Source organism: Primulina eburnea, chromosome 2 (assembly GCF_022965805.1).
Source record: "Primulina eburnea isolate SZY01 chromosome 2, ASM2296580v1, whole genome shotgun sequence".
Lineage (NCBI taxonomy): Eukaryota > Viridiplantae > Streptophyta > Magnoliopsida > Lamiales > Gesneriaceae > Primulina > Primulina eburnea.
In genome coordinates this window covers 22,698,092-22,720,516 of record NC_133102.1, presented here as the reverse complement: position 1 = coordinate 22,720,516, position 22,425 = coordinate 22,698,092, and the positions used below count along the sequence as shown (strand labels likewise).

The 22,425-nt window shown below is 43.1% G+C and overlaps 1 protein-coding gene and 1 pseudogene across 1 annotated transcript; both read left to right on the top strand.

The window, feature by feature from the left end:
* The first annotated feature begins 217 nt into the window (after positions 1-217).
* Positions 218-3,292, top strand: LOC140824173 (phospholipase D alpha 4-like; annotated as a pseudogene).
* A 3,850-nt stretch (positions 3,293-7,142) lies between these two features.
* LOC140824172 (uncharacterized) lies at positions 7,143-8,844 on the top strand. The gene is made up of 5 exons (XM_073185769.1): positions 7,143-7,308; positions 7,487-7,807; positions 7,877-8,302; positions 8,406-8,483; positions 8,594-8,844. The coding sequence occupies exons 1-5, from the start codon at positions 7,143-7,145 to the stop codon at positions 8,842-8,844; spliced, it is 1,242 nt and encodes a 413-aa protein (XP_073041870.1).
* Positions 8,845-22,425: the final 13,581 nt, after the last annotated feature.

Below are 22,425 nucleotides of genomic sequence, written 5' to 3'. Positions count from 1 at the left end.
CCTACTATAATTAATGCGCAACATAAAGAACGAGGTCATCATTACATCTCTTACTATAAATACCAGGTTCCCTCTTTGAATTTACTATCTATTGAGATATTGAATACACTCATTTATTGTGCATTTACTACTCACCTTCCACACCAATGTCACAGCCATCACTTAGTTATATTTGTTTACGCTCGAGTCATTCACTGACTTAAGCATCGGAGTGGTCATGCCGGATACCCCTCCGGCGTCCATTCACGTGGTTACTCTTTTGTTTGCAGATCTTCACGCCTATCCCAGGAAGCAAGTTTCTAACCCATACAGTCTTGTTTTTACTTTTCCCAACACTTTGATAGTTGATTCGGTGGAGCATCCAACTCGGCTCATCCATTTCACCTGGATCATATCACGTATATTGGACCAAATCATTCGAATCCTCTACACCCATCAACTAGATATGACGATCACAATTACCTTGAAAAGAAAACGTTCCATCTTGGGAAAAACCAACATCCAAGCCAACAAGCTTTTACATTACCAAAATTTAATCAATGGCTTTTTCCCACTCTGCAAAGCAAACGGAAAACCAAACAAGAAGCTCAAGTTACAGTATAGTGTACGGCTCAAACAAGCAGAAACTGCAAAAAATTGGGACACAATATTGTTAAAGGATTAAGAATGCAGCATTTCCATTGAGGTCTAATTGCAATGTCACATTGTATCAAGATGCTCATCATCGTCCCATGTTTCAACCGCCATTTAATCTTTGTGGAAAGCCAAGAAATTTGCGGGAAGATATTTACAATGTTATTGATGGAGTAAAGCATTTGATTTATACTGCCGGATAGTCATTAAATCCTAAAATGGCCCTAGTACGTCCAAAAACTCTATTAAAAATTTCATGCTTGGCATCCATTATTTCATTTTCTCGATTCTAACACACTTTTTATGCATTTACTTAGGTACGCAACCTCAAACAAACATCTTGGCTTGGTAAATTATTGAAGCCAAAATCAGAAGACGGCATGGCTGTGAGTCATGATTTGGGATGACTTAACGTCCGTACCCATAATCAAGAATAAAGGGGTAATGGGAACTCATGATGAAGAAACATTAGCCTATTTCAAGCACACTAAGGTGATATTCAAACTTTGCCCTAGACCGCACAACAAAGTCCCAACAGCATTTGCCCATCATCATAAGACGATAAACATGGATACTTGTGTTCTTCCCTATTAATGAAACCGAGAAATCATAAGCTTTCTTGGAGGTTTCCATCTCTGTGATGGAAGTCCAAGAGAGCTATGGCATGATACGCATGCCTGTGTAACTGGTCAACGTACATGGGACATTTTAACAAATCGAGCAAAGATGGACTAAACATTGTGATCATAACTCAAGATTTCAACTTACTTCCATCCCAGAATTATCTCCGCAGCCTACTGCCACAAGCAATTCTCCTCAAAGAAACTGGAATGTGCATGTTTTTCAGTCAATTGACCATCTTTCCTCGTACACTTCGACTGAAAATGTTACCATTGAACGAAGCATCCACGGATCTTATGTTGAGGCAATAAGGCATGCGGACATGTTTATATACATCGAGAATCATTATTTCATTGGAGGTTGTCATCTTTGGGATACGAACAAGCATTGCGGATGTAGGAACTTGATTCGTATTGAGATTTCACTAAAAGTGGCAAGAAAAATCAAGGAAAAGGAAAAGTAAACAATTTATGTGGTGATACCAATGTGGCCAGCCGGAAGGAGCAGCAGATAGTGAATCAGTGCAGGATATACCGCAACGAGCAAGGGAAACTATGAAAATGATGCATAGAATTATGGGAGAAGCGATTCAAAAAAGTGGTGGGCAAGGACATCCAAGGGATTAATTGAATTTCTTCTACCTAGCTAATAAGGAAAAAGAGGTAAAAGGAGAGTTCATTTCTCCGTACACAGCTCATCAAGGAACGCATTACTTGATTGTACAGAAACATAGAAGATTTATGGTCGACATGCACTTCAAGATCATGATAGGTACAAAAGTTACCCTCAACTACCCAAATTTAATTCAAGTACCAAATTGTTTCTTTAGAATGTGGCATCTTTTAGTATTACGCAACAGCATACTTAGAAAATCTGAAACACCGACTTCTCAAATAACTGAGCTGATCCTTTTTGCAAGTCCTGTTTGCGGGTCACAAATACAAGTGAGCGGCATTTTGATGGTGGTTCGACTTCTCAAGGAACTTCGAACTTCCATAATAGGCCATCAAAAAAGGACTATCCCAGATATTCATTATATTGGGCTACTTTAATTTGACTCAAGCCACAGAAACAAAAAATTCCCGCTCTAACGAGGTCATCATAAAACTTGGGAACTGTGAATTCAAAAACCCATTTTCACAAGCATCATAAATAAATCAAAATGATTCAAACTTTAAAACCAAGCAAGGAATAAATGCTCCATCACTGGGTTAATAGGTTGGCATGCCTTTTAACATGGTTGGAGATGAATTTGTTGATAAAAGACATTTTACTAGTTATTTGTTTGTTTTCAGTGGACGAGAGTTACTTGCTAATCAGTTCTGCTAATATCGACCCAAGATCGATGGACGGACAACGAGATTGTGAGATTGCGATAGGATGCTATCAATCAAGAAGTGTGGAAAGTAATTCAGAAAACAATGACATTCTTTTATTTCACGTGTCATTAGGGTATGAACATACCGGAAGGGCTCAAGAAGTTTTCTGAGAGCCTCAATGTTTCAAGTGTGTTGGATCAGTGGGGGAAGATATGTGGGATTTTTAGTCAGGATGAGATATAAGATATGGGAGGAGCCTTCTCGTGAGTTACCCTGTCAACGAGAACAAAGAAGTTCGTGTTGAGGATTTAGCATAGGGTGATGCCAGTTTTCCAAACACCAAAATACCGACAAGAGGGAAGAGATCCAAAATTTTATCATCTATATTTACCACATAGCAAGAACTGTGGGCTCCAGTTTTATCATATTTTCTTGATTTATTATCATTCTTTGGTTCTGACAAATGTTTGTAGGATTTATGTAAACCATTTGTGATTCATTATCCATATAACATGAGGTGTGCATTTCCATCGGTTTTTAATATACACATCAAACTGCTTCGAATTTTTATGAAGTACCAAAGAGCAAGCTTGAGAGAGTTCTGATTGGCCAACAATCTTCTTTTCTTCGCGAATGGCACAAAATATTGGCATGGAAAAATTTGAGGTTAAAAAATTACAATGAGGATGCAACTTACTACATCATCCTATTGAGGAAAAACTTACTGATACCCCATGGATGGGCCCAACCCAAATGGAAGACAGGCCCACCATCCCCAGCCCAAATGGAAGACGAGCCCACCAATGAGCCCAGGTGCCCATCCCCAGCCCAAATGGAAGACAGGCCCACCAAGGGCCCATGTATTCTAATATAAAAACCAGGCTTGAGCGTTCAATTGATTATTCACTATATTGTTTTCAGCAGCACCCTTAGCTGCTCTCCCCATATATCCTCAGTCACTGACTTGAGCGTCGGAGGGGCTGCTCCAGGACACCCTCCTGGCCCCCTTCTAACGGTCTTCTTCGGGATTTCAGGCTCAGGACAATTTCAAAACCCTACGTCTGTACTAGTGACACTTGTCAGAATCGGACCCTAAATTTCTCGTGACTGTCACTTGGCGCCGTCTGTGGGAACATTTGAGTTGAGACGTAGAGATGGTAGGGAGGAGAGGGAGTAGAGGAGCTACCTCAGCATCATCGCGTCCTCAGCAGGGACCCGAACAGTCTCATGCTGAGGAGAGGCAGGAACAACCCCGTCAGAAGACGAGAACTGAACAACCTCGTCAAGAGACCAGGGTCGAGCAACCCCGTCCGAATGAAAATGTGGGGAACTTTACCTTGGAGCAGTTGGGTCAATTCATCACTCGGATAGTGGATGAGGCCATGAAAAGGAACCAAGAATCTATGTTCGCTGAGGAGCAAGCCACTCGCCAGGAGCGAGAGGAAAATGTTGAGGGACAGCAGAGCAGGATGGAAGAAACACAGCCCCTCCCAAGTGAAGGGGATGCGGAGATGGGAGAAATGTGGAAGGAAATACGGATGCTGAGGCAGCAAGTGGGAAGCTGAGCACCGACCCCCAAGAGAGGAAGTCCTTTTTCACTGGCCATTCTAGAAGAAGGACTTCCCCCGAGTTTCCGACAACCAAACGTTGGAAAATACGATGGACATACCGACCCAGAAGAGCATTTGGGGAGATTTGAGAATGCGGCTCTGTTGCATCAGTATACAGATGGAGTGTAATGCCAGGTGTTTTTGGGCACATTGGTGAGGTCAGCCCAGCAGTGGTTTAACACCTTGCAGTCTAACTCAATATGTTCTTTTGAGGACTTTTCAGTTGCTTTCTTGCACCGGTTCGCCAGCAACAAGAGACATCAGAAAAATTATTTGAGCCTGTTCGTGATGAAACAGCAAGAGGCTAAAACTTTGCGAGAATTTGTCCAAGTTTTTAACAATGCATCGCTGGAGATACCAGCGGCTACCCCGGACATTATGATAAGTGCTTTCACCCAAGGCCTGGGAGGAGGGGAGTTTTTTAAGTCGCTGGTCAAGAAGCCTCCGTCGAGCTATGATGATCTGTTGGCTCGAGCTGAGAAGTATGTAAACTTGAAAGATGCCCAACGGTATAGAAGGATGGAGAACCGGCCCGGAGGAAGTAGAGTTGAGGGAGCGGAGAAAGGGGGAAGTAAGAGGGGTGTGAGGGAAAGAGAGGAGGACAGAACTAGAAGTATAGGACAATTCTCGTCACATGTTCCACTGAATAGGAATCGTGATAAAGTGATGGAGGTTAGGGAGCCAGAGGGAAGGTGGGAGAAGTCGCAGAGAGCGGAGGGCTGAGTTAGGATGCCTCCAGTGGACAGACGAGAGGGATCTTAATCTGGGGATCGACCAAAACCTCGCTCGTCTCCTAGGCAGGGTTGAGGTCCTCCTTGGATCAACCATAGGGTTGGAGAGCTAAGAAGATAAGGGCGGGGTCAAGACGTTCCTCGGGAACCTGTCGAGCCGAGGAGGAGAGCAGACGGAGATAACCACCCCACAAGAGGAATGATTCACATGATCTCGTGGGTGCCACAGATGGAGACTCTGGGTGAGCCCGGAAAGCGCACGGGAGGAGGTTGGAGAATTTTGAGATATCCAGGGGTGCAGACTTACCCCAAGATCCCTTCATCAGCTTCGGGCTGGAAGACCTTCGAGGCATCGTGGCTTCTCATAACGATGCCTTGGTGGTGACGGCCACCATTGTCCAACTACGATGTGGTAAGGATCTTCATTGATAATGGGAGCTCTGCAAACATATTGTTTAAGAGCACGTTGGATCAGATGAAGGTGGAAGGATTCGAGTTTGATCCAGTCTCCACTCCTCTATATGGGTTCGCGGGCCATGCCATTCCGTCGCTGGGTAAGGTTACTCTTACCCTATCTTTGGGACCTGACTCTCGGCTGGTGACAAAGATGATAACATTTACCGTGGTGGATACCCCCTCATCATATAATGGAATCCTGGGACGGCCAGCCTTAAAGGATTTCAGAGCCGTAGCTTCCACGTATCATCAGAAGTTGAAGTTTCCTATGGGGAAGGAGGTGGAAGTCTTGTGTGGAGACCAGAAAGTTGCGCGACGATGTTATGAAGGAATAATGAAAGAAAAGGGGAAGAGGGCGCGTGTGGGGGTCAATATGATTAAGAAACAGAGAAGCGGGTTGCCCGTGGTAGCGAGGGAGGTTCAGGAGGTGATGGATGAAAAGCCGGAGATTGTGACATTGGGGCCCGATGAGAAGACACTCAGAATAGCCCCTGGCCTTGACCCAAAAGTCAGGGAAGAACTCATTACTTGTTTAAAAGCTAATCTCAGAGGATTCGCTTGGTCAGCACAAGAGCTCACAGGGACGAGCCCAGATGTAGCAGAGCATCGATTGAACATCTTACCTAATTCTCGTCCCGTAAAGCAGAAGAAGAGACATTTCGGGCCTGAGAAAAATATAGTTATAAAGAAAGAAGTGAGGGAATTGCTGGAGGCTGGGCACATTCGGGAAGTGCAATTTCCTACTTGGCTATTGAATGTTGTCCTAGTCCCGAAGATTTCAGGGAAGTGGAGGATGTGCGTGGACTTCAGAGATCTTAACAAGGCATGTCCTAAAGATTGTTATCCTTTGCCCCGGATAGATCAGTTGGTGGACTTCACAGCAGGGCATCAATATCTGTGCATGCTGGACGCTTATCAGGGATACCATCAAATTCCCTTGGCTGTGGAGGACCAAGATAAAGTGAGTTTCATCACCTCTGAAGAACTTTCTGCTACGTGTTCATGCCCTTCGGACTCAAAAATTCCGGAGCCACGTATCAGCGATTGATGGATAGTCTCTTTTCAGAACGGGTGGGAAGGAATGTCGAAGTGTATGTGGACGACATCATGGTAAAGTCTAAGGATTCAACCCAACTCATACCTAAATTAGTGGTGACCTTTTCCACCCTCAGGTCTTATGGGCTGAAGTTGAATCCTCGGAAGTGTATCTTTGGGGTGAGGAGTGAGAATTTTCTGGGTTATATGGTGACAGAGAGGGGGATTGAAGCTAACCCCGAGAAAGTTCAAGCTATCCAAGATATGGTCTTTCCCAGGGACCCAAAGATGTTCAGCAGTTGACAAGGAGGATTGCTTCATTGGCACGTTTTATCTCGAGGTCCGCCCACAGAAGCTTACCGTTCTTCCGGATTTTGAGAAAGGCGAAAAAATTTGAATGGGATCCATCCTGCGAAAAAGTGTTTGAAGAGTTGAAAAAATACCTTGCTGAGCTGCCTATCCTGGCCAAACCGGCGGTAGGTGAGCCTTTGTGGGTATATTTATCTTCCACCGAGGAAGCTGTGAGTTCGGTCCTTGTCAAGTTGGAGGGATCAACTCAACAGCCAGTCTATTATGTTTCGCATGCACTCAAGGGGGCAGAGATCAGATACTCAGGGTTGGAAAATTGGCTTTGCCTTTGGTGATGACATCGAGGCTCTTGAGACCCTACTTCCTATCCCATCCCAATTGTGGTGCTAACTAACAGTCCATTGGGCAGAATCCTCACTCATTCCGATATGTCTGGCCATTTGGTAAAATGGACTACTGAGCTGGGAGAGTATGACATCCAGTATGAACCAAGAACAGCTATCAAAGCACAAGCCTTATCCGATTTTCTGGCTGAGAATATGCATCAGGAGAATGAAGACCTTGGAAGGTGTATGTGGATGGTTCCTCGTCGAAGTATGAAAGTGGGGTGGGAGTAGTACTGATTTCACCAGCTGGGGAGGAAGTGAAGTTGGCTGTAAGGTTGAACTTTCGAGCATTCAATAATGAGGCAGAGTATGAGGTTGTGTTGGCAGGACTTCGAGCAGCCAGAAATGTAGGAGCTACCCGGGTACTTATTTTTTCTGACTCACAGTTGGTAGCACAACAGATGAAGGGATGTATGATGTGAAAGATGAGAAGCTTATTGAGTATGCTCGAGAAGTGGATAGAGTCAAAGAGAAATTTACAGAGATTACATTTGAACAGATTCCAAGGAAAGAAAATGAAAAGGCAGACACTCTAGCCAAAATGGCTGGAACAATGGGAAGTTGGAAGACTAGAGATGTTGTATTTCAATTTGAACTCACACCTCAAACGAGTTCACCCGCAGTTGAACAGGAGGAGGAGGATTGGAGGACTGGCATAGTTGATTACTTGAAAGAGGGAAAGTTTCCTGATAACCCTCGCGAAGCTCGTAAGTTGAAGATAAAATGTTCACGATATGTGATAATTGGAGAAGTGTTGTTCTGAACGTCTTTTACAGGGCCGCTTCTTAAGTGCTTAAGTTATCAAGAGGCTGATTATGTGCTCCGAGAAGTTCACGAGGGATGTTGTGGAAATCATTTAGGGGCTTATGCGTTGGCAAGGAAGGTGATGCTCGCCGGTTATTCTTGGCCCTCCTTGCTGCATGATGCTCAAGAGTTAGCGATGTCTTGTGATAGTTGTCAATGTCATGCCCGATTGCATCACCGGACGGCCGCGGTGATGAAGGCTGTCACGGCCGCCTGTCTTTTTGACCAGTGGAGAATAGATATTGTGGGGTCTTTTCCTATAACTCCTACTCAGAAGAAGTTCCTATTTGTAGCAGTTGACTATTTTTCAAAATTGGTGGAAACAGAGCCTCTGGCCAGAATCACTGAGAAATACGTCCTGAATGTTCTTGTGGAAGAGTATAGTATGCAGATATGGAGTACCTAGGAAACTGATATCTGATAATGGGAGACAGTTCCAAGGGGCCAGGATCCAAGCTTGGTGTAAAGAGATGAAGATCCAACAAGTCTTTACCTCTGTAGCTTACCCGCAGAGTAATGGTCAAGTGGAGGTGACTAATCGGACACTGGTGCAGGGTCTAAAGGTTCGATTTAGCAAAGGTAAGGGCAATTGGGTGGATGAGCTACCAAGTGTCTTATGGGAATACCGAACCACTCCGAGGGAAGGAACCAAAGAAACTCCTTTCAGTTTGGTCTACGGTAATGAGCAGTGCTCCCGGCTGAGATTGGGTTGGAATCGATAAGGGTAGTGTTTTATGACGAGGATAATGATGCGAGACGTGATACTGACCTTGATCTTTTGGACGAAAAGAGCGAGACTGCCAGCATTCACATGGAAGCTTATAAAAACCGTATTGCACAGTCTTATAATCGGAGGGTCATTCAAAGGAACTTCCATGTAGGTGAATTTGTCCTGAGGAAGGTGCAAGAAGAGCAGAGAGGAAATTTGGACCAAAAGTGAGAGGGTCCCTTCAAAGTTATTGAAAGGCTGAGCTCTGGAGCCTATTATTTAGAGAATGCGCAAGGCAAGACATTGAAGAGGCCCTGGAATGCTTATCATCTTAGAAAATATAATCCTCGATTTGATTGCTGATTTATTTCATTTCGAATTTTCCTATGTAATCATTTGGAATTCAATAAAATCAAGTTCTTTTAAGTCCATTAATGTTGTTGTATTTTGAGCGCGTTGAAATTTTATTTTCTTACTTAGGTTGTGCCTAGTAGAGGAGCAGAGACGAAGAAGAGAAAAAAAATTTATTTTCCTACTTAGGTTGTGCCTAGTAGAGGAGCAGAGTTTGGAAGAAGAGAAAAATTTTCTATTTTCCTACTTAGGCTGCTGCTCACGTTTTTATGGATTGTTGCAAGGGGCTGCTGAGTTTTGATGCTATGGGGTTGAACACGGTGGTAAGGTGTTGTCTTGAGGCTAGAGTCAAGTGCCGGTCAGGTTAAGTCGAGGGCCGATCGTTACTTTTTGGAAGGGTTGTCTCGGTTTTGGTATAGAATGAATGTTGGGGTGGAGCCGGCGGTGAAATGGCCGATCCAAGCAATGGACCAGACCCTGGTGGGTCTGAAACACGGCCTATGGAGGCTCGACCACTGCTGGAACTAGTCATGGAGCCAATCGATCGAAGTAAGGGAGATGGCCGCGTGTTGGTCGCTTTGGGTGTGCCTAGTGTATGCGTGCACCGTGTCGTGCATGGGGTTGTGTCCTTGAGATGGTTCGGTCCAACTGAGTCCTAGGGTGGTCTAGGAGGGGCTGGTCTGTGGCTGGTACTTACCAGTTAGGTGTAAGGTCGATGCTTTGGGTCTACGGTTGCGACTAGCGTTTTGATTGTTGGTGCAATAAATTCCAGCAGCCTTTGGTTTTGTTTTCGTGGGCCGTAGGTGGGCTGGAACGTGTGGTCTAAGGGCTGGTTGGGTAGATTTAAGATATGAGTTGAGTTGGCAAAAATTTGGTTAAGTTTCGGAATAATTCGGGTTAAACCGGGACGCGGGTCCAAGTTTTAAAACGAATTTTTAAATTTTGAAACGGGCTCGATTTTACGTCAAATAAATTCTTATAAATATGTTTTGGGATGTTTTAAGGAGTTTGGTAAAGCTTCGGGTCGAAATTTTGAGGTCAATGGGTAAAATGGTCATTTTGGATTTCCAGGGGCAAAATAGTCATTTTGCACCTGAGTTGAGATTTTAGTCCTGGCAGGGCCCTGACACAATTTGGCATGTTTTATTTAAATTTTTTTGTATCACGAGTAAGATTTTATGAAATTGTGAAAAATATGTTGCATGCTTGATTTTAAGGAAAAATTACGTATATGCATTATTTCGATAAGTGATAAAAATGATGATGTTTTTAAGGATGTGAATTGGTTGTGACTGACGATATATGTATACGATGATGATGAGGCCTAAGTTCAGTGGATGGGTAATACTTGTCGCTAATGTCCGACAGCCGTTGGGTACCATGGTTATACGCAGATGGATCCATCGAATAGAGCTGATATAAGTAGAGCTGATACGAAAGTCACAACTAATGAACTGAATTCAATTAAAGTAAATGTACAAGTATATGATGATATGATGAGATGTTTTGACACGCATGCTTTTACGATATGTTTACGTTTAAGTTTTTAAGTTCATGAAACGTATTTTTATTGCAGTACTTGTAATGACTCGAATCTTTATTTTGAATGAAGAATTAAATAAGAGATAATAAAGAGTTGTTAATTAAGTATTATTAAGGAATTGATAATTAGGGATCAAGCTGTTGGGATCCAACGAATTTTAAATGGATAACTCGATCTACTTTAGATTACATTATCTCGAGAAATCCGGCTAGACAAATGAGATTTTCATACGTGGCAGATAAAATTGATTTGGATTTTTTTAAATAGTCCGGATGCAGCATATAAATGGAAGCTGAATTATTTTGTTTCCTACACCGCATTCTTTAGGGAGAGTTCTAGCCATATACCTTAGGTTTTCTAGCCATTTTCTAGGGCACTTTGGTGTCGTGAAGTTTCGGAGCTAATGTCGACACGAGGAGGGATCGGTGAACTGAGATCGAGACATCATCAGCGGACTGATGACGGACGCAGGTATAATCCTAAAGCCTTAAATAGTGATTTAAGGATCACTAGGGAGAATTTGTAGCATGTTTGATCTGGTTTGATAGTGATTTCATTATGTTGGTATTGTCTAGGTTCCGAGCTTCCTGACAGATTTTTTTAGTGAGGTACATGATATACTGACTGAGATATCCAAGCGTAGTATACACACTTATGAGCTGCATATTTTTCTGTTGCATGATACATGTTTTACTGCTTTGGCATATTATGCATGACATATCATGTTGAGTCTGATATCTTTTGAGATATATCTCGTTTGTTGGGGCCGCTCAGTCCTGTTCTATATTGTGGACAATGGGTCATCGAGAGCTACAGTGTCCGACAGGACCCGCAGGCTCTGATGACCTGGACATTGTAGGTCCACGTCTTGATGATGAGTGTGGGAGCCAAAACATGCCTAGGGCAGATCAGAGACTACACCCTCAGGCGTCTCTAGACTGAGCATGAGATTCTTGACTTGATCCTTGATATCCGAGCATATTGCATTTCGCATGCATCATATCAGTTTGTATACTCGTACATTTTCTTATTGGACAATTGTCGCTCATGTCGTTGTTTTCACCTTGCGCACCCCATTCCACAGGGCAAGTCTTATGTTGGACGATTCGGACGACCAGGGCAGTGGCTAGAGCAGTTGGGATTTCGGTGGTGATCTAGTGGAGTTTTCTGTGGTTTATCGTTTTCTCATTCAGAATTATGTTTTCGTTATGGTTGTATTAATGTTTAAGACTGATGTTATTGTTCTGTTTTCGTTTGGTTTGTAAGATTATTAAGTATTTGGTTTCCGCTGTTTAATTGTTGTTATTAAGTTTTAATGATCCATGTTTATTAGTCTGTTTAGTAGTGGCTCGGGTAAAGGCACTACAGTACTTTTAATTGTTGTTTGTTATGTATATGTATTTGCTATCAACGTTGCAGGTGTATTGAGTCTTTAGACTTACTAGGTGTGTATGATGTAGGTAAGCATGTTGATGAGCAGGCTGGAGGGCAAAATTCTAAGTAGGCAGGGTTGGATGTGCGCACATGACCCGAGGACCATATTTTCTGCACATCACGTTTTATGAATTTAAAGTGAACATGTACATTTTTATTCTCTTGTTTTGACATATTGATGATTTCCAGGATTTTTACTTGTTCATTTTTATGCACATTTATGATGGATGAGTTGGCTATTTTTTACTGTAGTTTTTAATCAGTTATTTGACTGTGATTATTTTTAAAAGGCATATTTTTCAGCAGTGTCGCATTCATGCACAATCCATTTAATTTTCGATATCTAGCTTGTAAAAAAAAATTTAGTAGCATCTTATGTAGTAGATGTCTCAGAAATATATTCAATTACCCCTATATCGACCATGATAAACAAATAATGTAGGCTTTTGACAAGGTAAGGAATAGAAGTCTTGTGCTAAGCTGTGACAAAGCTAACTAAAGATGCTCGGTATTTTAAAATATAAAAAATTATGTTGAACACCCCAACAGATCAAAACACAGGCAAAATTCAATTATTTTATTGAAACCATCCATGGACAACGTATGATTACGTTCATATTCAGTTCCTATTGGCAGTCAAAAACCTGACATCACTGTTTCTACAGGTAAAAAAGAAGAAAAACCTCACGGTCGTCCTTTCAGAATTTAATTTCTATAGCGTTCTTCTATTCATTAATCATTCTGATGTGAATCTTTGTGCGAACGAATAGCAAACACAATTAAAATTGAATTGCGTCCTCAATTCAATAACGAACAAAGAATCTTTGTTGTCCCGATATTTTGAATCAAGTGTGTGCGTGTGACTTTCACCTCTAAACTATAAAAAGTTTAGCAACGAATAATCACGGAATAAACAATCGATATTATGACGAACATTCAAAGAACAAGTCGAAGACAATCCGCACAAGCACGATCAACAAACGCCACAAAGTTAAAAACTTTGATAAGTTTGGTTTTGTTAACAAAGCAAAAGCTTTAATTATTTGAGAGAGAAACTCAAGAACAATGATAAAATATCAAATATGATCTGAATTGTGTGTCAAATTTCGTCCAACATGTTTTTAATAAACAAAAGATATCAAAAATCTAATCTCCAAAATAATTAAAACTCTAGAAAGGAAAATATTCTCGCTCAGCCACCTCAGAACGGACCCCGTGTAGCCCTCCGTGTACGGGTCCGTGTACTCTCGGGAAATCATCTTCAGCTGGAAAAAAGGGGCACGGACCCCGTGTCCACCTCCGTGTACGGGTCCGTGTACACTCGGTCTTCGCAAATGTCATAGGACACGGACCCCGTGTCTTGGTCCGTGCTCGGGTTCGTGTAGACACTGGAATTCTTCATCCTCGGCTGTAAAGGGCACGGACTCCGTGTGCAGGTCCGTGTACACGTCCGTGGAGTCTCGGCTGTCTCCAACAATGCTTGAATGATATTCCGTTGGCCTCCCGACGTACTCCCGTGCGTCACGACCCCTTCATGCTTACTCATGACTCCCTGTAGTGCCTCCTTGAACTTCTTTAAGCGTCCTCTCATGACTGGTCCTTCCGGTAACTGCAACGGATCCCATGCCTTCCTTGGAGCTTGACCACCCGTGTTCGCATCATCCTCCCCTTCTTGAAAAGGATTTGTCCTCAAATCTTGCTCATCACCTACATCAAACAACGACAGATCACTAACATTAAATGTAGTACTTGTTAGAGTAGGTGCACGTCGAGCCAAGTGTTGGCCGAGTGTTCGCAATGAAACTCTATGTATAAGAAATCTTTATTTTAATAATATTTGAAATTATTGTTTTGGCACATCTTTATCTGTATACCCATGCTAGTTGCATAGATAAAGCCCTAGAATATACATGTAACGAACCGTATTCTACACTACTTAAAATTTGCGGAAGAATTAAAAATTTTCTTAAATAAAAACATTCATACGGTCGTCACTCAACATTCATAAAAATAAATCTCACCATCATCCGTCACCAATAAAATTTTGCTAAAATAAACTGTCTCAAAACGTCTCACGTTCAAATCAAAACATCAGAGTATTTTAAAAATTTGCATAAACATAAACTTGCGGTCCTCGGGTTTAGCCTGCCACTCAGCCCAAGCCTGCCCCTTGGTCATCACCTCCTGTCTCCTCAACATAGTCACCTGCATCGATCAAGTCTAGTGAGTCTAAAGACTCAACACGTATAAACTGGAATAACGAGTACTACATATTAAGGTCGCATGCAACTTTAAAATAGGACATACATACTTGGAACTTGAACTTGCATAATAAACTTGAACATACGTACATACATACTTCGACGTGCCATAACTTAAACTTTTCATAAACATGCTGCATACTTGAACATACTTTAACATACATAACTTCATCATTTGCGTAGAGGATGTTTCAAAGCGAGTGACCCGTAACATAAATGAGCCTGATCAGACTATACCACAGTACTGGGCTGACAGGGACGTATCCGCTGCCGCATACATAAGATCCCTGTTCATAATTTAACAGGCCAGTTGATCCACGTTCATAATTTAACGCTTCACAACCACGATCTAACCCGTTCATAATTTAACGGGCGGATTGGTCCCCGTTCATAATTTAACGCTTTCCAATCCTAACATAATTTGGTCACAAGACATTTAGCATACCTCGAAAACTTAAAATATTTTATTGCACGTCAACATACTTACTTGGCGTTGAGGGATTCGTTGGACTTCGACTGGGGCCGTTGCTGCAACTTACTAACGTGAATTTCATACTTAACTTGCATTGCTTAGACATAGAAAACACATGCTTACTCTCAAGCTCAATCATACCTTAGGACCTTCTACGATTTGCCACGACACGCCCTTAATAATCCTTGCACTAACCCATAACATCAAACTTAAAATGAACTTACAAATATTTCCCAAAACAAGGGTACACGGACCCCGTGTTTGGGTCCGGGATAGGGTCCGTGTACATACTGCCTAGAGTGTGTCGGGAAACGGAAGGGGCACGGACCCCGTGCTCGGGTCCGGATGGGGGTCCGTGTAGACTCTGGAAGAAGACATTGAAAGGAAGCAAAGGCACGGACCCCGTGTCAGGGTCCGGGTGAGGGTCCGTGTAGGCACTGGAAAAAGACACTAAGTGAAACCCAAAGGCACGGACCCCGTGCCCTCATCCGTGTAGGGGTCCGTGTAGATACTGGAAAAAGACTCCGAGAAGACAACAAAGGCACGGACCCCGTGACAGGGTCCGTGTACAGGTCCGTGTACCCACTGTGATCGCGAACTTACGAAAATTCTGAACACCCAATGCTTATTCTTCTAGACTCGGTTATACGGACCAAGCACCGACACCTCGAGACTCATCCTAGCATACCACAACATAAATCCAAATTGTTCAAACGTTTCAAAACAACAGTGTTCGCTCTACGACACACACAACCCAAAATACGGCAATTGACATCAAACCGTTTCCTACGACTTCTAATTAGTTCGAGTGCCTATCGACATGAAACGTAACCTCAAAAACACTCTTAACATCATTACTAACATACCCGTACGCAGCAACGATCGCCCGTCGATTTCCAACGAAGCCTGCAACTTAAAACTTCAAGAAACGTATCAATAACAAAATTTTCTGAAAATTTCAGCTTGCGCAGTCGCACGGAAAATATCATAACTCACTCAATTTTCGTCCAAAAATTTCGAATCATATATCAAATCGAAGGTATCGAAAAGTTCTACGTTTTTGCCGTTGAAAGATTTCCCAAAATATGAACATAAAAATCGCAGTATTGACATGAACAGTAAAAACGAGTTTTAGATCTAAAAATTTTCCTTCGAAATTGATCCGATTCATGATCCGCTCAAACTACTATCATCATACATAACTTTTACGCATAAAAATTGACACAACGCATAATATGACTTGATCGACACAGCAAGAACAGAATATACGTGCTTTTTTGATGATAACGTTACCGAAAGACGACACCGAAAAGGAGATAGAGAGAGGCTTGATCCGGGACGAACGTGACACCGATTTCTTGCAATAAAACCCACCAAAAACCCGATGGAAGGACAAGGGGAAGGGGCGGCTGCTATACTCCTCAAAAACCCTAGCTTTTGCTCTCATAAATAATAAAAATTCTGATTTGTGAATGTGTGTGTGTGTTAACCGATTTTTAGTGTGTGTAAAAGTGTGTTGGTGTGGGTGCGTGTGTTTTAAATATTTAGGAGACTAACTTGCTAATTAAAATAATTACTACACTAATCTAAAATGCTAGTCTCCCCCAAATAATAAAACCTCTACAAAAAGAAATACTAATTTTACTCACTTTTAAATAAAAATTCTTTAATTAAAATATAACACACACCATACTAGACTTTAAAAGTTCTAAAATCATAAACTCACAAAATAATTAATTTAGGATTCAAAGATGCTAAAACTTACTAAATTAATTAAAATGCCCCCAAACTCAACTTAAAATAAAATACCATATTTTAACTGGTCACAATCGTCACCGGTCTCTTCCTCGATCTCGCCTCGAATAATCGCCTGAATCATTAAGCTCGAAAGACATTTTAACGTGCATCACATAAACATAAATAATTTAAAATAATGCATTTAAATAAATCATGCATCGCCAAAACTCATTTAAATTTAATTTAGATGATTTAATAATTAAATGAATGCATGGGTTATACGTGTATTAAATTTGGGCACTACAGTTCCTCCCCCACTTATAAAAATTTCGTCCTCGAAATTAAGTCTTACCGAACAACTCCGGGTAGCGAAGTCTCATGTCGGCCTCTGACTCCCAAGTGGCTTCTTCCACCGATTGATTCAGCCATTGGACTTTGACCAACTTAGTCGTCTTGTTCCGAAGTCTGCGCTCCTGTCTGTCTAGGATTTGGACTGGTTTCTCCTCGTAAGACAGGTCTGGAGTCAACTGCAGCGGCTCATAACTCAGAACATGAGAAGGATTAGCCAAATATTTTCTCAGCATCGAGACATGGAACACATTGTGCACCCCGGCCAGATTCGGCGGAAGGGCTACACGATACGCTAGCGTCCCAACTCTGTCCAAGATCTCAAACGGTCCAATAAACCTCGGACTCAACTTGCCTCTCTTTCCAAATCTCATAACACCCTTCATAGGTGCTATCTTGATAAAAACGTGATCTCCTACGGCAAACTCGAGATCTCTCCTCCTTTTATCTGCATAGCTCTTCTGACGGCTCTGGGCGGTCTTCATTCTGTCACGAATCTTGACCACCACGTCTGCAGTTTGCTGAACTATTTCTGGACCAAGTTCTGTTCTCTCACCAACTTCATCCCAATGAACTGGTGATCTGCACTTCCTCCCGTACAACGCCTCATAGGGAGCCATACCAATAGCTGCTTGGAAGCTGTTGTTGTATGTGAACTCCACTAGAGGTAGTCTAGATTCCCACGTTCCTTGAAAATCAATCATGCACGCCCTTAGCAAGTCCTCTAAAACCTGAATCACTCGCTCAGACTGGCCATCTGTCTGCGGGTGAAAAGCTGTACTGAAAAGCAACTTCGTCCCCATGGCTGCATGTAAGCTCTTCCAGAAGGACGATGTAAACCTCGGGTCCCTGTCGGACACAATCGAAACTGGGAAACCATGCAAACGGACTATCTCCTTAATATAAAGCTCCGCATACTGCGTTATGGAGAAAGTCGTCTTCACTGGCAGAAAGTGCGCTGACTTAGTGAGTCGGTCCACTATAACCCAAATAGAATTAAAACCTCTGACTGACTTAGGTAACCCAACGACGAAATCCATAGTGATGTTCTCCCATTTCCACTCTGGGATAGGGAGGGGCTTAAGCAAACCTGCTGGCCTCTGATGCTCTGCCTTTACCTGCTGACATGTGAGGCACTCAGATACAAATCTGCGGATATCTCTCTTCATCCCTGGCCACCAATACAGAATCTGCAGGTCTTTGTACATCTTGGTACCTCCTGGGTGAATAGAATACGGAGATGCGTGCGCCTCTGTCATAATATCCTGTCTGATCGAATCAACACTAGGCACCCACATCCTGCCTCTGTATCTCACGATACCATCTGACACTGTGTACAAAACACTGCCCTTAGCTTCGTCCTTCAGTCTCCATTTCTGTAGTTGCTCATCTGAAGACTGTCCTGCTCGGATGCGGTCTAGTAAGTCAGATTTGACTGTCAGATTAGACAGTCTAGGAGCTCTGCCCTTATGATAAACCTCTAGACCAAACCGCTGAATCTCAGACTGAAGAGGTCTCTGAACTGACAATTGTGCTATGACTGCCACTTTTCTGCTCAAAGCGTCTGCTACGACGTTAGCTTTTCCCGGATGGTAGCTAATCTCGCAATCATAGTCTTTCACAAGTTCTAACCACCGTCTCTGTCTCATATTCAGCTCTTTCTGCGTGAAGAAATATTTGAGACTTTTGTGATCGGTGAAAATCTGACACTTCTCGCCGTATAAGTAATGTCTCCAAATCTTCAATGCAAAGACAACTGCGGCTAATTCCAAATCGTGAGTCGGGTAGTTCTTCTCATGCACCTTTAACTGTCTGGAAGCATAAGCTATAACTCTACCCTGCTGCATCAACACTGCTCCTAAACCGAGTTTAGATGCATCGGTGTATAACACATAGTCCCCTTGCCCTGATGGCATGGCTAACACCGGTGCTGAAATGAGAGCTTGCTTCAAGGTGTCGAAGCTCTTCTGACATTCATCACTCCACACAAATTTAGCATTTTTCTTGGTTAGTGAAGTGAGTGGCACTGCTATAGACGAAAATCCCCGAATAAACTTACGGTAGTAACCCGCTAAACCCAAAAAGCTGCGGATTTCTGATGCATTCTTTGGCTCTACCCATTCCTTGACAGCTGCCACTTTGGCTGGATCCACTTCAATCCCTCTACTAGACACTATATGCCCCAAAAACGCGACTTTCTGCAACCAGAACTCGCACTTACTGAATTTTGCATACAACTTACGGCTCTGCAAAGTCTGCAAAACTGTCCTCAAGTGCTGGTCGTGCTCCTCATGGCTCTTCGAGTATATGAGGATATCGTCAATGAACACTATGACGAACTGATCGAGGAACGGCTGGAATACTCGGTTCATGAGATCCATGAAAATAGCTGGAGCATTGGTCAATCCAAACGGCATCACTAAGAACTCGTAATGCCCGTATCTGGTCCTGAAAGCTGTCTTATGCACATCTGCATCCTTTACTCTCAGTTGGTGATACCCTGATCGAAGATCGATTTTGGAGAACACGACAGCTCCCTGCAACTGATCGAACAAATCTTCGATCCTAGGCAACGGGTACTTATTCTTGATCGTTACCTTGTTCAACTCACGGTAATCGATGCACAGTCTCATGCTCCCATCCTTCTTTTTCACAAAGAGTACTGGTGCGCCCCACGGTGAGAAGCTCGGGCGGATAAACTCCTTGTCTAAGAGTTTTTGAATCTGCTGTTTGAGTTCTAGCATCTCTGCTGGAGCTAATCTGTACGGTGCCTTAGAGATGGGCACTGTACCTGGCATGAGGTCAATGGCAAACTCCACCTCTCGATCTGGTGGAAGGCCTGCGACGTCGTCTGGGAAGACGCCTGGAAATTCACTGACTACTGGCACTTCCGAAATAGAAGGAGTGGGCACGTCAGGCGCTGCTATAACACTGGCCAAGAAAGCCTGACATCCCTTTGAAAGTAATTTCCTCGCCTGCATGCACGAAATCATACGAGGAAAACTTCTCCATCTAACCGGCTCGAATAAAAACTGCTCCATACCGAGCGGTCTGACCAACACTGACCTCTTCTGAAAATCGATTAGAACTCTGTTCTTAGTCAGCCAGTCCATACCCAAAATGATATCGAACTCTGGCATCGGTAAAACGATCAAATCTGCATACACTAGGTGGCCCTGTAGTTCTAGATCGATATCCCTGATCACACTGGTAGCTAACAACTCTTCCCCTGATGGGACTGTCACTGAGAAGTTCAAGTCTAGACCGATGGACTTGATGTCCAGGTGATTAGCAAAGGTCTCTGATATAAAGGAGTGAGTGGCTCCTGAATCTATCAGTGCAGTGGTAGCTAATCTCTTTATAAAAATGTTCCCTGAGATACGTTAGCACAACACGACTTATATCCAAAATACTAACGTTAACCTTACGCATAATAAAATTCAATGTCCTATGTCATTCCCAAAATGCTAACAAGATAATGACCCAAATATATCCTAACAACACTAGCATCCTAATAATTCCAAGTAAAATTCCACATGCAAGGCAAAATACTACTGAGCTTAGGTAGAAAAGTTTATCGGTCAGTAAAGTCGTGTCTGGATCTGCCTCCTGAGCATGCATGGCAAAAACCCTCCCTTGGGTTGGTTGCTTCCACTGCGGACACTCCTTAAGCATGTGGTCGGTTGCACCACACTTGAAGCACTTGCCTGATCCATACAAGCATGGTCCTGGATGTTGGCGGTTGCATTTAGGACACACTGGGTAAGCGGCGGGCTTCTGAGGCGCCCCCTGCTGTTGCATCGGACCCTTGCCCTTCTGTGGGCCATGGTGAGGTTTCTTTCCAGGCTGCCCCTGGTAAGGTTTCTTAAATGGTGGCCGCTGCTGATACTGTTGCTGCTGTTGCGGTGCCTGAAAGGGCCTCTTGCCCAGGCGGTCCTTCTCAATCTCCCTCATGTCCTGCTCTGCCTCCAACGCCCTCGCTACTGCGACCTCATAGGTCATAGGCCCTACCACCTTCACGTCACGGCGCAAGATCGGCCGCATCCCAAGGAGAAAGTGTCTCACCTTGGCCTGAGCATCATTGGCGATCAAGGGCATAAATTGGCAACCCTTCTCAAACTTCTGCACATAATCAGCTACGCTGCTATCTCCCTGTCGTAGTGTCATGAACTCTCCAATCAGTTTCGTACGCACTTCCTCAGTGAAGTACTTGGAGTAGAACACCTCCTTGAACCCATTCCACGTGAGAGTCTGTAGGTTAACTATCACGGATGCGCTCTCCCACCAAACTCTTGCACTCCCATGAAGTAGAAAGATAGCGCACCTCACTCGATCAGTATCCTGCAACTCCATGAAATCGAAGATTACTTCGATGGATTTAACCCATCCCTCTGCTATCAATGGGTCCGTCGTCCCTGAGAATTTGTCTGGGTGCATCCTGCTGAATCTCTCATAGACAGCCTCAGCTCTGGGTCTCGCCCCTGCATCAGCCACTGTCTGGTTACCCATAAACTGGGCAAAGAACTGAGTCATTCCGGCCATCATCTGGGCCTGCATGTCGGGTGGTGGAGGTGGTGGAGGATTGGCTCTCTCCTCGCCTCGAGGCTCTCTGTCCTCCTCCCTATCTTCCCGGTTAATCTCACGTCTAGGAGGCATACTGTTTAACATAATTTACCCAACACGTAAACCCAACATGCATGATTATAATACCAATGACAAAAGATGCACGTAATTTGAACTTAAAACATATACATGCTGAAATCATGACTTAATGCATAGTACATAGCATAACTCAAAACTTTTAAAACTTACAGACTTGAGGTGTGACTTCGAGAGCTTCTTGCGACTGGCAGTAGGCGTAACCCTTTACAAGAACACCGCTCTGATACCAACTGTAACGAACCGTATTCTACACTACTTAAAATTTGCGGAAGAATTAAAAATTTTCTTAAATAAAAACATTCATACGGTCGTCACTCAACATTCATAAAAATAAATCTCACCATCATCCGTCACCAATAAAATTTTGCTAAAATAAACTGTCTCAAAACGTCTCACGTTCAAATCAAAACATCAGAGTATTTTAAAAATTTGCATAAACATAAACTTGCGGTCCTCGGGTTTAGCCTGCCACTCAGCCCAAGCCTGCCCCTTGGTCATCACCTCCTGTCTCCTCAACATAGTCACCTGCATCGATCAAGTCTAGTGAGTCTAAAGACTCAACACGTATAAACTGGAATAACGAGTACTACATATTAAGGTCGCATGCAACTTTAAAATAGGACATACATACTTGGAACTTGAACTTGCATAATAAACTTGAACATACGTACATACATACTTCGACGTGCCATAACTTAAACTTTTCATAAACATGCTGCATACTTGAACATACTTTAACATACATAACTTCATCATTTGCGTAGAGGATGTTTCAAAGCGAGTGACCCGTAACATAAATGAGCCTGATCAGACTATACCACAGTACTGGGCTGACAGGGACGTATCCGCTGCCGCATACATAAGATCCCTGTTCATAATTTAACAGGCCAGTTGATCCACGTTCATAATTTAACGCTTCACAACCACGATCTAACCCGTTCATAATTTAACGGGCGGATTGGTCCCCGTTCATAATTTAACGCTTTCCAATCCTAACATAATTT

What these genes read in the sequence shown, in the direction of transcription:
- LOC140824172 (XM_073185769.1), top strand. Translation starts at nt 7,143, where the DNA reads ATGTCTGGCCATTTGGTAAAATGGACTACTGAGCTGGGAGAGTATGAC. An exon ending in GTGGATGGTTCCTCGTCGAA is followed by an intron (nt 7,309 to 7,486) that starts GTATGAAAGTGG and finishes TCTGACTCACAG; the next exon opens with TTGGTAGCACAACAGATGAA. An exon ending in TGATAACCCTCGCGAAGCTC is followed by an intron (nt 7,808 to 7,876) that starts GTAAGTTGAAGA and finishes CGTCTTTTACAG; the next exon opens with GGCCGCTTCTTAAGTGCTTA.